Source organism: Hordeum vulgare, chromosome 6H (assembly GCF_904849725.1).
Source record: "Hordeum vulgare subsp. vulgare chromosome 6H, MorexV3_pseudomolecules_assembly, whole genome shotgun sequence".
Classification (NCBI taxonomy): Eukaryota; Viridiplantae; Streptophyta; class Magnoliopsida; order Poales; family Poaceae; genus Hordeum; species Hordeum vulgare.
Window position 1 is genome coordinate 10853073 of NC_058523.1, and position 15877 is coordinate 10868949.

At 39.7% G+C, this 15877-nt stretch overlaps 2 protein-coding genes and 1 long non-coding RNA gene across 3 annotated transcripts; 2 read left to right on the forward strand and 1 right to left on the reverse strand.

The window, feature by feature from the left end:
- Positions 1–2878: 2878 nt before the first annotated feature.
- LOC123404705 lies at positions 2879–5208 on the forward strand. Its single transcript, XM_045098652.1, has 3 exons — positions 2879–3137; positions 4308–4580; positions 4696–5208. Exons 1-3 carry the CDS (start codon positions 2940–2942, stop codon positions 4756–4758), a joined length of 534 nt encoding a protein of 177 aa, XP_044954587.1. The 5' UTR covers positions 2879–2939; the 3' UTR covers positions 4759–5208.
- Positions 5209–9508: 4300 nt separating this feature from the next.
- Positions 9509–11733, reverse strand: LOC123401890 (chloroplast stem-loop binding protein of 41 kDa a, chloroplastic). The gene is made up of 6 exons (XM_045095749.1): positions 11256–11733; positions 11035–11156; positions 10839–10941; positions 10587–10725; positions 10202–10479; positions 9509–10100 (listed from the first exon to the last, which is right to left on the reverse strand). Exons 1-6 carry the CDS (start codon positions 11622–11624, stop codon positions 9909–9911), a joined length of 1203 nt encoding a protein of 400 aa, XP_044951684.1. The 5' UTR covers positions 11625–11733; the 3' UTR covers positions 9509–9908.
- A 2574-nt stretch (positions 11734–14307) lies between these two features.
- On the forward strand, positions 14308–14833 carry LOC123405131. The gene is made up of 2 exons (XR_006611945.1): positions 14308–14474; positions 14552–14833. It is a non-coding gene; the product is annotated as an uncharacterized LOC123405131 (long non-coding RNA).
- Positions 14834–15877: the final 1044 nt, after the last annotated feature.

The window sequence follows — 15877 nt, forward strand, 5'->3', positions numbered from 1 at the left end:
CTTTCTCTGTAGCGACATCCTAGGAACAGGATTCATGTAGCAACCCGATTACTGTAGCGATCATACACTATGGAAAACTGATTTCTTGTTGCAAAATGGGCTACAGCGGCGAGCAATTGAAAAATAATTGAGAATCTTTTCAGGGAAAATGAGACTAATTTTGGAAGCTACATGAACATTTTTTGAATTCATTTTTAACATTTTCCTAAACATGAACATTATTTTTGTAAAATTTAAACTATTTTTGAAAAAGCGATTATTTGTTTATAATCTGCAAACATTTTTGGAAATGAACATGTGGACAATTGGCAGTAGATCGCAGCGGGCCGGTCTCCACAAAAACTTCTTCCCCATCGGATCCCAGGGCCATATCATTTAATCAAGTAAATTAATTAATCATTGTCCAAATGTGGAAAAAAGATACCGAGCATATATCTTGTACTCCCGCCGTCACGGTTTAGAAAAATTACATGAATATCAAGCTCTTAAATTAGGCGGACGAAGCGTAGATATACAAAATATTGCTGAATGTAGAAATTGCAGTCATTGAGAAGAGATAATGTATGTACAATTTCATAAAATAATTAAATAAAATGTCTACAAAAAGTGTTGTAGCGAGGAAATAGTAATGATGAGATACATGACTTTTATGGGCGCGCCCATTGCAGACTTCGGATATCTAATGTTAATACAAATTTAAAACATTATAGGTGGCGCTAATATTACAAATGAATATATCCTAGATTAAATGTGGGCATTATTCCATATCACCGCTAATGATATATCAATGCGTTGTATATAAAGAAAATATCATGCTCCGGGATGTATTAAAAATAACAAAGAGTTAATGAGTTATTAGCATATAGTAATTACTAATGAAAGAATATGATGTTATGTGTTTATATCATTGCATCCTAAGGAAATAAGCATTAGTGAACCAATATAATCAAATCAAGCATAGCCCATGTAAAAGACAGAATTTGCTACATGTGTGTAGCGTTGGCTGGCCCATTAGTTCCGATCTCCATGACCTCTAGACTAGGTTAAGTACGAAGAACTAACTAAGGCTACCCATTGCGGCGCCTTCATAGAGCACTTTTGTTGCCCTGGGGAACACGCCAAGTGGTGCGTCCATCTGCTATAACATGGCATATGTTGGGTGCTACATCGAGATTTGATTTAAAATATTTTTTCACTATCATTTCGGATTTTGGGTGAGTTTTTTTTTCTGGTTTTGCTTGGTTTTACCGAAGTTTTGGAGAAATAAATGCACGTTTTTTGCACGGAAAAAATTGTGTTTCCATAAGAAGCATAGACACATATTTGCTTGCACGAGTGCTTCTCAGAAATGATTTTTTTTGGAAAAAACGACATGAATGCAGTTTGTTTTTAAAAATTGAAATGATGATTATAAATTTGATTTTTTTCACAAATTCAGAACATCCTTGAGACTAAAAAAAAGATTAATTAAAAAATTCCGAACAGTAAAATAATCATTAATTTTAAATTATTTCCTGAACTTGTAAAACATACTTATTGTTTTTAAGAACATTCTCTAATTTAACTAATGTGAATATAAAAATATTACTGGATTCAAAATATGTTTCCCAAATGTTCAACTATTCATGAATTCAAATAATATCACAGATTTGAAAAATGTTCATCAATTTCTGAAACAATCAATGAACCTGAAAATTGTTGCCAAATGCGAAACAAATTTTGAATTTGAAAAAAAAACTCAAGGGTTAATTAGAATGACATGCGATAACATGGTTCATGGATGTTTAAATCTTCAGCTAGGGCCATACCTTCCCAGCATGCAATGGCTTCAAGGGCCGCAAGGTCTTCAACTCCATCAATAACAAGCGACGAGCTGCCAAGAAATTGCTCGTCTCTGTCCCGGCAAACTGCAGCCTCCGATCTTCCTTTACCCTTGCGCTCCGAGTCAATGTGTCAGGCCGCTTGACACACTTCGTGGGTGAGCACTATCATCATGGATCTTGCATGGCTTAAGCCTTAAGGGAGGTACTATGTGCCGCTCATTTGCGAGGAATTGTTGACAAAACGCACATAGGGCGCCTCGCCTGGACCAGCCCACTCATACCTAGGGCGGTCGTCGTTTGGCGACCTTGTTTTTCTATACTGACTTGGGATTTCTGCAGCGACCCAGTTTTTTTTAGGTACTCTTTTTTCCAGTAGCTACATCGTACAGGCCCAGCTTTCTCTGTAGCGACATCCTAGGAACAGGATTCATGTAGCAACCCGATTACTGTAGCGATCATACACTATGGAAAACTGATTTCTTGTTGCAAAATGGGCTACAGCGGCGAGCAATTGAAAAATAATTGAGAATCTTTTCAGGGAAGATGAGACTAATTTTGGAAGCTACATGAACATTTTTTGAATTCATTTTTAACATTTTCCTAAACATGAACATTATTTTTGTAAAAATTTAACTTTTTTTGAAAATGCGATTTTTTTTATAATCTACGAACATTTTTGGTAATGAACATGTGGAGTGAGCAAGTTGGGGTCTCGGACAATTGGCACTAGATCGCAGCGGGCCGGTCTCCACAAAAACTTCTTCCCCATCGGATACCAGGGCCATATCATTTAATGAAGTAAATTAATTAAACATTGTCCAAATGTGGAAAAAAGATACCGAGCATATATCTTGTACTAATTGAGAAATCAATTATCTTCCGGATGCCGAATAAATCAAGAAAATTAATCTAGGAGATCTTCCATGTATGAGGTATAATTATTTATCTTGATTCAAAGATCTGCCATGAATTTTCCCTAGTAAAGGATGCCCGCCATGAATCTTGTTTTTAAGCCTGTCCAAGCCCTACGCGTGAGACAGAGCAGATGAGTGGAAATCGATTGTTCTTGCACTATCTCCATCTCAAATCGTTGGTGATCACAATAATGCCTGCAACATGCCACATGATGCGCGCCTTTTGTTACTAGTACTCTTTGCAGTTTATTTGAATCATGTGGCAGCAAATTCGGCAAGGTCACATGGGCCATATCATGAGCATTCGAGGAGATTATTACATCACATAGGAGTGACATCCTTGATCAGCAGTTCCGATCAAGCAGCGGCTTCAGCCCAAGGAGTGGATCGAATTGCACATGTAAGGTTTTTTTTTTGAGTTGCATGTATGTTTTAGATGCTAGTGTTTTTTTTTTTGCAGCAAAATGCTAGTGTTAATTCACCTCGTACGTGTGACATTTCTTAAATCCACTTTAGTTAAAAGAAGATATCATCCCAAAATTTTTTTTTGAAAGATAATTATTCATACTTATAATAATTGCAGGCACATTGTTTTTTAGAGAAATACATCTCCATATTTTACTTGAGTAAAACGTTATTACAATCGTTCGTAATAGCAAGCGCCACTCAGGGTGGAAAACTATTCCAAAGCTATTAAGAAGCTTGATAATGCCAAACGCTTCCTTGTTGTGGTCAACGAGTGGTGATCTGTCAAAACTTTATGTTGCAAGGGAAGAAGCCACAAACGCTTTAGTTTACAGGTACATCGATTTGGATCTAAGATACAAAAAATAAAAATTAACTCCTATAACTAAAAATTACAATGAAATCTCTTGGAACCCTTTATTTACGGTTTCAGTCTATGCTAGAAAAAAAAAATACTCCAAATACATTAGTAAAGAGGTTGCAATTAGAGTGGAACAACGATGTCGTCAACTCTTTCACCCGCACGAACATTATCAATAAGGGTTTTTGGAAGGGCCTTGAGATCCAAAAAGATGAAAAGCCATGACCAATGAACGTACTTGGGCCAGGAATTATCCCCTAGAAGTGAAGGCCTTCGAATCACAATATCTACGCCATGGTATCAATGAAATATTTCACCACCACAAAGAATCAAGCCAACAAAACATGCTTGACACACCAACATAAACTCATCAGATCTGAATAATCGGATATGCGAGGACAAAAAACTCTCTAACCTCATGACACCGCTAAAAGAATGATAGTAATGTTATTCTCAGTAAATATCATCCCAAACTTGGTCTCCCAAAACCTATGGAAGTAGCCAAGAATTGCATGTTGGTAATATTTTCATTATCCAAGTCTTAAAATGCATTATTATGTATTAACCCAAAGAAACCATTCACTTCCTTGGATAAAAAGAAGAAATATATAGTAGCCTAAATTCTACACACCTATGACGTTCCTTGCTCACACTGGAGTAGTCTTTATCCCTATGTATTTTTAATGGTCTATGTTTGCTTCGGTTACCCACCTCGATGTTTTGTTTTTTTCCTCATGTATGCAGGGAAGCAATCTCAAAGTACCTCCTCCTGTGTCCATGCTTGTCTCCGGGCCCCTGCCAGCAATCAAAACTGACTCACCTGACCAGTTCCGCGGCAAGCTTCGACTCCCACACTTTGCTAAGCCAAGCCGTTATGACCTACATTTCCGGCCTGACCTCGTCTTCTTCAACTTCTCTGGTGTGGTGGCAATCAATGTCACCATCTTATCACCCTCCCGTTTCCTTGTTCTCAATGTTGTGGAACTCATCGTTGACCCTGCTTCCATCGACTTCAAGGTATACAAAGGTCCACCGACATGTAAATAAAAATACAAGCTCACAAAAGATGTTTCCTTCCCCCCACATCACATAATAAATCTGGTCTTGATTAGTTTATGTATGATTGTTGCAGTCTTTGGTGCCGACCGAGGTGGTGTTTTTCAAGGATGATCAGATTATGGTGATCGGTATTTAGAAAGACCTTCCGGTAGGTAAGGGTGTGCTCAGGATGCACTTCAATGGCACCCTCAATGATGAGATGAGGGGATTTTTCAAGAGCTATGAGTTCCTTATTGCATTTTTCAAGAGCTATGAGTTCCTTATGACATTGGAGATCGGACACATACACTGATAAACACATGATACGAAATGTCAAAAACCCACATCCGGCTGCCAGTGCCTTAAAACTTCACCTAGCCATGGGGCCGACACAAGTTGGCGAGCTATGGCGGTGTCAGTGTGGCGCTTGAGCCAGAGAGCTGCAGGCGGTAGCGGCATCCCTGGCTACGCTGGTTGGGCATGCGCCCACACACCAGGAAGAGCTCCTATCCGCCGCCGTGTGAGCGGCGGATAGCGAAAAACACACACATGCGGGCGTGGTGTGCCGGCTCAGCTTAGCAACTGCATTCGCAACCTTTGTTTTATGAATTCATGGTATTTTTAAAAAATTGAGGATTTATATCACATACATTAAAATGTGTTCACTTAAAATAAAATTTATGAAAAACTTGCAACTTTTCTATAAAGTAGTTGCATTTTTTTCTATATAAGTTTAGTCGAGCTTTAGAAAGGTCGACGTAAAGCAAGTCTAGCAAAGTAAAAGAAACATAGCCTAATTTGCAAAGAAACATATTCTAATTTGCAAAGAAACAAGTCTAATTTGCAAACTCTAGTTTGGCCGAACTTCAAAAAGGCTGACTTCAAACAAGTCTAATTTGCAAAGGTCCACTTAAACTATGAATTGTCTGTCCATGCAAAAATAACTATGGATTGTCCGTCAGATTTTTATTTAGTATGGCCAAAAAGAAGATAATTATAGAGATAAGTCCGTAGGAAATAAACTCAGTCAGATCTATAGTAAAGTACCAGTAACTACTGAGCATTGGAATTTTCGATCATTAAATAATTTCTCTCGACTTCTTCAAATTGATAGACTTTTTCAAATTCGTGAAGTTTTCTATGGTCATGAATTTATTTCCAAATTCGTGAACGTTTACCAAATAGATCCACCTCTTTAAACCTTTAGCCGCCAGGAAGCTGCAGGGCGTTCATGGAGAACTAGCATGGGCCATGGCGTATTAGAGCGCTTCCTCTTCTACCGTTCTTTTTCGCTCATTGACTGGTTTTCCTATCCTCATTCACCGCTGCCATTGAAAATGATCAAGAATTTGGAATAAAATTCATGATTTTCTGAAATATCACAAACATGAAAAAAAATCGCTAATTTGAGCAGCAGTTCATAGATTTTCAAAAATAATTTATTTTTAAAAATTTCATGGATTTTTAAATAATTTAAAGATTTTGGCAAAGAGTTTATGAAATTGAGACTTCTATTGAAAATAAAAATAAAGAAATATAAAAATGTCAAATTTGAAAGAAGGTCGTATAAACGAAAAAAGATCACATATATGAAAAAGTTCAAACAGTTAAAAATTTAAAAGAATGAAACATATAAAAATAATGAAATCACAAGAATAACCTCCAACATACAATATATAACCACCTAAAAATTCTATAGTGATTATATGGTCTGGCCTTTTAGTTTCCACGCGCACACTGGGGTGGGGGGGGGGGATGGGGGGTGTTGCCCTAGTTGCCAAATAGCCTTTATTAGATGTTTAAGGCGGCAAATAAGGTTTGTCCTAGGCGATGTATACCACGGGTTGGGATATGTGATATCACTAGTTAAGAGGTACCTATTACAAAGGACACCCTTGCCTTCCAAGGTGCTAACAAGTGGTGCACTACAAGTGCTCCACTTGTCGTAACCTATGTTCTCATTTTCTACAATTATTTATTCAAAACGTTATATCTCCTGACCCATGCGTTTAAATTCCGAACCTTCTTCATCGTTGGATTTCTTGCGTTGATATCTTTGAAACTAGATCCATGTTAGTATATATTTAAGAACCTTCTTTTAGAAATAAAATAAAATACAAAAATCAAAAGAATAAACTAAACCGAAATCAACAAATGATTTTTTTTTGAAAAGCTCATCTAACGCAAAGTTTCCCTTTTTCAAGAAGCATATATGTGTTTCTAACGCAACCACAATTTTTCTTGTGCCAATCCTCACATCCCCTCCATTCCCCCAAAACCTCCGGACAACAAGGTGAAAACTAAAAATAAATAAAAATAAAAAAGCTCATCTAAAACCAGAAACGCACGTATAGAAAAATAAAAGAACAAAATTCATACGAAGCACCCAACTTGCGGCTGTAGTATGCACCACTTGGCATGATCCCATGCCGCCCCCTTGAAGGTCCCCCGCAAGTGCTAACCATCACTTAGTTGCTCTCATAGACATGCCTCGCTTTATGACAGATAAACGACCTTAATGGGCCGGCAAAACTCAGAATTCATATAATTTTGTTTGTTTTGTTTCTTCATTTATATATATTTGAAATATTATTAATATTTAAAAGTATTAATGACATAACTGAAAAATGTTAACGCATTATTAGTCATTTAATGTACTTTAACAAATGTTAGTACATTAGAAAAAGTTCCGTGACATTAAAAAAACATCCATGACATTTAAAAATATTCATGTGTTTTAAAACATTTAAAAAAGGACAGTCTGGTGCATGTAGCTCCTGCTTCCGCAGGGTCTGGGAACGGTCCAACCACTTCAGGTCTATTGTACGTAGCCTTTTCCTACAATTTTGCAAGAGGCTGTTTCCAGGACTTGAATCCGTGACCTCATGGTCACAAGGCAGAAGATTTACTACTGCTCCAAGGCTCCCCTTCTTCTAAAACATTTAGTGGCATTTAAAAAAAATGCAATATCAGATATGTTTGTGTAATTTAAGAAAGAAATTCAACCACTAAAAAATATATTACAGTCTTTAAACTTTGCGTCTTTCAAAAATATTTTATTGATATTTTAAAATGTTATAAAATGTAGAAAATGTCCACATAGTTTAAAAATGTGTTTTTAAAATGTGTTCTTACAGAAGTTACTTAAATATGTATTTGAGAAGATATTAAAAAACTTGTATGTGAAAAAAATATTAATCATGAATTTGAAAAATGTGAATCATGTATTTAAAAAGTGAAACATGTATATAAAAAATGTACAATGTGGATGAAAAAAGTAGATATCAAACATATGTTCGAAAAAATGTTAATCATATTTTTGAAACTGTTAAGCTAACAAAAAATGTTCTTAACTTATATGAAAACATACATTGTGTATGACAAAAATTATACATGTGTTATAAGAAGGAAAAAGATAAAAGAGAAAGATAAAGGAAAAACCAAGAAAATCCTAGCATCACTGTCGCCCAGGAAGATACGACGTTGACTAGGAAAGCCTACTCTGGCCGCTTTCGTGTAGGGCAACTTAAGCAACCCAAAAAAGCCTAGACATGCCTCCCTCCCGCCCCTCTCCTATCATGTGCAACTACCGTTATCATGCGAACATGCAACCAATGGGGATGGTGGAGCTTCTTCTCGGGGAGCTCGCTGGTTCATGGGTCTAGGCTCTAGGAGCAATGCCGGAGAACATGAATGTCTTGGCAAGATTGGAGTTTGCATACATATGATGGTTACACTTGCCCGTCGATTGCTTCAACGCTCAATGGACGACAAACGGGGGTTTGGAGGGCAAGAGGTGGTGAGGGAGAGCAGTGGCCGGCTACATTGGGCCACATCTGGCGTATCAGCGGTGGCGTAGGCCAGGGTCGTCCGGGGCCCAGTTCTTAAATGAATCTGACATGCTGGTGTTTATAGTTTTATATTAGTTTAAATTCAAGTTTGTAGATGGGTTCGTCCTACATTTTTTCTAATGAAGAATTTGATCTTTAAGAGGAGGAGGAATTTGTAATGATCCTAACTATCCACGTTAATAAAAACCGAAGCACGGTGGTTCGGTTTTTGGTCGTCCGAAATTATGGAGGGAAAGGATCGATGCCCACAACAGATTGATGAGGAACTATTTTGAGAAGAATCCCACATACCCCACATCCTACTTTTGACGCCGTTTCAGGATGAGTATCGAGTTGTTCACACACATTGCGAAGAAACTGACAAGACATGATCGGTTTTTTCGGCAAAGGAGGAATGCCGTCGGAGAACTCGGGCATAGTACCTTTTAAAAGGTGAACGCTGCTTTGCGTATGTTGACATACGGTATTCCGACGGATCTAGGTGATGACCACTTGACCATGGGTGAGAGCCAAGCTATCATGTATACCAAGCGCTTCGCAGTTGGAATTGTGCAAGTGTGGCCTGCTTTGTTGCCCCTATCAATGTCATCCGACGTGGCGAAATGCATGATGAGCTTCAAAAAGGAGCTAGTTAAGGAGTGATGGTCATGGAATGGGCAAGGTATGAGTTGATGTTATATGAACTGTTTGTTGTATTATTCCTGAGAAGTTTGTTGTATTAAAAATAAACTATTTGTTTGAGTTGGTATAATAATTAAACTATTTATTGCTTATTTCCTTTGTGTATGTTTGATTCTTTGGTTTTATGTTTAAGTGGAAAATGTGTTTGTGCTGGACGCGGGCCTTGCAAATTTCGCGTCACTGCTGGAGCGCTACATACGACGCGCAATATTATAGCGCTTCTGCTAAAGCAAATCATCAACCCAATGCGCAAAAAGGTTATTTCCGCATTGCAAAAAAAAAAAGCATGCCGCATGTGTTGAAGGTGCTCCTATGTTGTAAATTTTGATGGGGTCATATTCATGGAAAAACAGCACCAGATAACTCAGTGTTAGGTATTGAACACACCCTTTCACTGAGTATTTAACAAAAAAGCTATCACAATTGGGGTTTGTCCACAAAACTATCACATTTTAAGAAGTGTGACAACATAATAAGCAAAATAACATATCTGCCGTGTGGTTGCTTATATCCCCTCTGTTTTTCCCCCATTTGAACCTTTCGTCTGTATTATAATCACAACGGATTGGCAGTGAGCAAAATATGCAGCAGTGAACAGATATTCAGATATCTGATTCAGCTACTTGCATGATGTAACTCACACGTTCCAAAAGAAGAAAAATGTTTTCCCGAACTTGATTAGATGTGCTTATTGTCATCTGTGTGATATAATCCGGCGTCTGTGTTTTCAAAATGGTTTTCCCGCTGCCGTGCATCGAAGAACGAACACGCGCGCCTAGGCGGCGACGCTGACCGGCGCTGCCCCGACGGCGGCGAGGATCTTGTCGTCGAGGTCGAAGGTCATGGCCTTTTCCCCCCGGCCGCTGCTCGCGTACTCGGCGAACCGCTCCTTGAGGTCCTCCGGCAGGTTGGTGGTGCTCGTCCATCCCAGCACCTCCTTGGCCGCCCGAGGCTCCGCGTAGAAATGCTGCAACCATCGCCATTGCAACATCTTCATCACGCTCCAATCCATACCGGAGATTGCAAAGGTAGCAATTATAATATCTCGATTATCTTTTTGTTACGTACCATGTTGCGGAAGGGGAAGGCCTTCTTGGCGTCGACGCCGACGGCGGCCGGGTCGTAGTGGACGATCTCGACGGTGGCGCCGGCGGCCGCCGCGCACATCTTGGCCAGGCCGTCGAGCGTCACGCCGCGGTCGCTCACGCAGTTGAATATCTTCCCGGCGGCGGCGTCCGGGTTCTCCACGGCGAGCGTGAGCATGCTTCCCAGGTCCCTCGCGTGCGAGATGTTGGTCAGCTGCATCCCCGACCCCGGGATCGGCACCGGCCGCTTCCGCACAATTCCTACCAATTTCAATCCAAGAATGAATGCAATGTGTTGATTGCAAAATGAATCCAAGAACTAATTTGTGGGTGATCGAGCGAGCTGGGCAGAATGATTTTTGACTTACTGTCGAAGAACCACTCCTCGCAGTCCTTGTTGTTGCCGGAGCCGGTCATGTACTGCGGCCGGAACGAGGCCCAGCTGCCGAACTCCGCCGCGATGTACTTCTCCACGCCGACGTGCCCGGCGCTCTCCTTCACGGCGTCCTGCGATGCGAGCACCGACGTAGATGGAAATGGAATCACGATCATCGGCTACTCGCCTCTGACCAACCGATGAACATTGGTCATGTTGGATGGAGATGGAATGAATGATTTACCCCCTCGACGTGCGGCGGCTCGTCGGTTTGGAGGTAGATCCCGGCGCTGCTGATGAACAGGAACTGGCCGACCCCGGCCGCCTTGGCCCAGTCCGCCACCGGCCTGCACGCAACCAAGAATCACATTGCATTGCTGACCGATCTCGTGGCAAGAAACAGAGGCGGTTAACCGTGGAGCGAGCAGAGCATAGCATACTTGACGGCGTCGAGGTCCTTGCCGTTGTTGTCGAGCACGACGTCGAAGGACGCAGCGCCGACGGCCGCGCCGACGTCCGCCGGGTCGCCCCACACCGTCTTGGCCCCGGCGCTGGTCAGCTCCTGCATGCACGCACGCGCCGCACAGAAGACAGAACCCACCGTCAGAAACAGAAGAGGGAAATCCACCTCCGATCACGAACAAACTCCGGCGCATCCGACCGAGAAGCGGGAGAAGGGCGGCTTCTTCATCTTGTCGGAGGCCTCGTCGCCGACGGTGAGCAGGGTGACGTCGTGCCCGGCCGCGAGGAGCGCCTTGGCGAAGTAGAACCCGATGACCGCGTGGCCCCCGCTGTTGGTGTTGACGACCAGCACCTTCTTCTTCGCGGCCCCGGCGGCCTGCGCGCGCACCGGCACGGCCGACGCCGCGCGGGCACCGGCGCGCCCCCTCCTCGCGACGATCGCGCCGGCCGCGCGCGGGAGGAACGGCGACGACAGCGAGGACGGCGGCGAGCTCGCGACGCGGCCGGAGGTGAATGTGATGGCGCCCGCCGCCGTGGCTGCGGCGGTGGTGGCCGGGGAGAAGGCCATGGGAGGAGGAGGAGGGGATGAGAGGAGGGAGCGATGAGTGGCGGGCACGGGATGCTGGGATGGGTGGAGATTTTGTAGCTGTGAGCTGTGAGGCCGTGTGCGCTATGCTAAGATTGAATTTGTCGGGTGGTTGATGGCCTAGAGGCTTTTGGGTCTTTGTGCTGGTCAAGTGAGCTTCTCTATTTGTTTCAAACAGCTCCAACCCATTCCCAAAATTTAGTTTCTTTTCTTTTTGTGAATATGAGCAAATCTATTGTAAGGAACAACGTTTCAAACATAATAAAAATTACTTCGAGATACCCAATACCATCGGATGACCACTAACGCGACGTTATCGTTGTTTCTTTACTGGAGCTGTTGACCATACAGATGAAAGCGGCAAGGTCTTTGTGCACATGCCCCTCAGGAACAACGCCCTGGAGTCGTAGTTGTTGGTGAACCCTTGTATAGATCTGACACATGACACCAAATCTCGTCATATGACGAGAAACCATAACTTCACTATCACAAGGAGACAACAGGAATCTACGTAGGTGCTCAATCGACAACGTTCAAACGGACGAACTTCAGGAGAATCGAAGCCTGAAAGACAAAATAAAAAAAGAAGCGTCACTATACATCCGAGTGAAAATTCAACAAAAAATACTACAAAAATACTAAAATCCCGGAAAACTCAACTGCATTCGGTCAGAAAACAAATACTAAAAAATTCAACAAATTCTAAAAAAAAACTCATGGTAGATAAGTTTTTGCGTGAGGTCTGTTCCAATTTTTAGATCATTTGGAGATCTAAGCAGCTATCAGGAAAAGAAAAGACAAATCAAGTCAGATGTGCAACAAACTATTTCAAAGACCCCCAATTAGTCTTTTTGCCGAGAGCTGCTCGGATGTCCAAATGATTCAATAATTAAAGCGAACCTCACACATCAAATTATCTATCATGTAAAAAACAATTGATTTTTTTTTTGATTTTTAATATTTTTTGGTTTTTTTTACTCAAGTAGATGCAGATGAACCTGAGCTCAGAAATAGATTTTCGAGTTTCCAATCCCTTTTCGTAAAACACGTGGGCCATCAGCTCGGATGGACTATGCTCAGTGCAGCCCATTTTGCTTTTTTAAATAATTCTATACAGTATGGCAATTATGATCTCAGTAATGAATTTAAATATTCGTGTGTTATTTATATTGTAAATCCAAAAAAGAGCTTAATTTTAATTTGTTCGTGTATTATTTTAAAAATATTTATATATTTAAGTAAAAAATTGTGAATTTTAGAAAAATGTTTGTATAGTTAATAATAGTGCAATTGTTTGTAAACTTACAATTCAAACAATATTATTTTAATGATACAAACATTTCAATAAGTATACACATATTTTTTCAATCAATGTTTGTATAGTTAAAAATATTTGTTATTAAATTTTAAACTATTGATATGATAATCAATCGTGTCCAATATTTGCATTCTATAATTGTTTTGAATATAAGTCATGATTAAAAAGTTATATATTCATATTAACAAAACAATTGATTTTTTATACATTAAACATATTTACTTAATAAACAAATTAAAATGTCTGTATTAACTTTTTTTTTTGTATAACACTCCTCCGACCCTTATTAGTTGTCGCTCAAATGAATGTGTCTAGCACTGAAATACGCCTACATGCATCCATTTGAGGGACAAGAAATATGGATCAGAGGGAGTACACATATTTATATTTAAATGTTTTATTTACTAATCATCATTTATATGTATATTTTCAACACACAAATATTTTAGCATAATATTATTAATTATGTTTTATAATTTTCTTAAAGAAAATAGCATGTGCAAAATGGACCGCATTATTTGCAGTGTGTTTAAGCTCCCCATGCTTCTTGGTTGACTAGATATTGTTATCCATGTTTGACAGTAGAACATGAGTGGCGCAGTGGTTATAGAGGCCCGTGTTTTAATTGTCGATCACGGATTGAAGACATGTGAGGGAGTTTCATGCAAAAATTCATCACGGTGTTAGCCTTTCTTCGCAAAAAAAGTACAAATGTGTTTTCAGCAAAAATGCATCGCACACGCAGATACATGTTGTGAGTGTATTTGCAAGCTTAAATCCCACGTGTGGTCGTACACGTAGATACATGTTGTGAGTGTATTTGCAAGCTTAAATCAAGTTAGATGACCACCAATCCGTATTTTCAAAATTCTAGCATCAATGACTTCCGGTAATAATATTTTTAATTAATCTATACCAATATAAAAAGACATACAGGAGCAGATCCAACTAATCTCGACCATCAAACCAGGTCAATCCAATGACCTAGATTGCTTCAATGGTGAGCGTTCAATATGTTTAGCATGCTATTAATATCTAAATATCAAAATCAGCTGCATTTGCATAATTAATGAGTAAATAATATCCTACCTAATGTATGCAATTGGTATCATACGAAATATTCTAATCAAAAGTAATCACATAATTAAGACATATGGCTGCATGCATCGATTGATGCAGAGGCCGGGGGCTCGCTTCCTCCTTATAAAAAAAACATAATTAAGACATAAATATATTCGTACCCAATATATGTGTGCAATTAATATACTACCTAATATGAACATGCATTGCACGTACATATTTATTAGTTCTTAACAAACTAGCAAAATTCTATCCAGAATTCTCATTACGCGGACCGCCTTCTGTCAATCCTATATAAATATTGGACCATGTAAACAGAAGCCCTCACAGCTAGACTTGCTCCTCTATATCCAAAGCAATTAACACCCTCATGACTTGCAAGATTGCCACCGCTGCTGTATCGATCTTCATATTAGCACTCCTGTTGTCTTGCAGTAAGTATTATATAATTGCCTGATTATACATTCTACTTGTGAACATTTGTGTAATAGATTTTATTTTGGTTATGTAGGTGCATCTGGATTCGGATGCAAGCACAGAGCTAGGGTGGCAATGTGCCGTCCTGCTGTTTGCATGGAACAATGCATATTGGAAGGCTACCAAGATGGATATTGTTCATCAAAGGAAAGATCAGTCTGCTGTTGCTTCAATGTAAGAAAACACCCTGTAGGGAAAATCATCGATTCGACTCATTATGAGGGTTCAGGTGCTGACTAATAAGTAAGGTGAAGACCAATGTGATAAAGCTGATACAATTTTGTGTCCCTTGAATAAATTCGTTTTTCAAAGATTCTTTTAAGCCCTTAACTTTTTCGCATAGCATGCATATATTGAACCCCATCCATCCATCAATTTAGTACCTTAATTTAGCATCTGGTCTTTCAAATCCTCAACTATTAAAAAACTTGATGTTTGATTGACACTTCTAGAAAAAGAGATTATTCCAAGCATGCTAATTCGCCATGATTGTTGAATGAGTGTCCAAGGCCCATGTACTGCTGGCCCAGGTGGCCCAGACCCATCCAGACATTGCTAGCACAAGTGTGGAAAACACTAGTGTTGACGTGGCAAAAAGTGTGTTGGTGACGTGGACACCCCACACCACTAATATGTGGCGTCAATGACAAAAAGCACAAAACATTAATGGTAAAAGCACTAAAACGAAAATAAAAAATGACATATCATGTTAGAGAAGAAGGTTAGTTATCACTGAACATACAAAACCCTGTCAAAAATATACACATAACAATGAGCCAGTTGTAAGGTTGTTGACGGACTTTGACTGCCATTTTCCTATTAGAGAAGAATGTGCAATGGCTAAATACTGATCAAGAGAAATGTACTAGATATTCACTTTCACAAAATCATACCACACAAAGAAAGCATACATTCTAGTTTATGTACATTTCATACGCTCCATATGGCATACATCAACACAATAATGCATAAAATTTATCAGTGTCATATGTATACACCAACATATATAATAATGCATACACACCCGTGTCATCTATATAGAGAAATATTAGTAACTCATCAGTCAAAAAGGCAGACCACTATATACGCCAACATATACAAAATTATCATAAAAATATACCATTATATACACCAACATATACAAAAATATATACGCACATTCAGTTTGTGTTCAAATACAAAAACAAATTTACTACCAATTGGGGGCAACAAAATATCAAACATACCACTATATATACACCAACATAAACGAAATAATTAATTCACACACAGAATATCAACCGGATTCTAAAAAATTTCTTAATGGTAGCGGCGGAGGATTCGGTTCCTCTGCTCGATGGGCGAGGGATGGGTGGTGGGT

Bases quoted from the DNA above. Each gene is read 5' to 3' on its own strand.
- LOC123401890 (XM_045095749.1), bottom strand. From the start codon at position 11,624: ATGGCCTTCTCCCCGGCCACCACCGCCGCAGCCACGGCGGCGGGCGCC. The intron at 11,157-11,255 runs GTCGGATGCGCC...GCGTGCATGCAG, and splicing joins CGCCCTTCTCCCGCTTCTCG to GAGCTGACCAGCGCCGGGGC. The intron at 10,726-10,838 runs GTAAATCATTCA...CTCGCATCGCAG, and splicing joins AGCCGCCGCACGTCGAGGGG to GACGCCGTGAAGGAGAGCGC.
- LOC123404705 (XM_045098652.1), top strand. From the start codon at position 2,940: ATGCCACATGATGCGCGCCTTTTGTTACTAGTACTCTTTGCAGTTTAT. The intron at 3,138-4,307 runs GTAAGGTTTTTT...TCATGTATGCAG, and splicing joins GAGTGGATCGAATTGCACAT to GGAAGCAATCTCAAAGTACC. The intron at 4,581-4,695 runs GTATACAAAGGT...TGATTGTTGCAG, and splicing joins CTGCTTCCATCGACTTCAAG to TCTTTGGTGCCGACCGAGGT.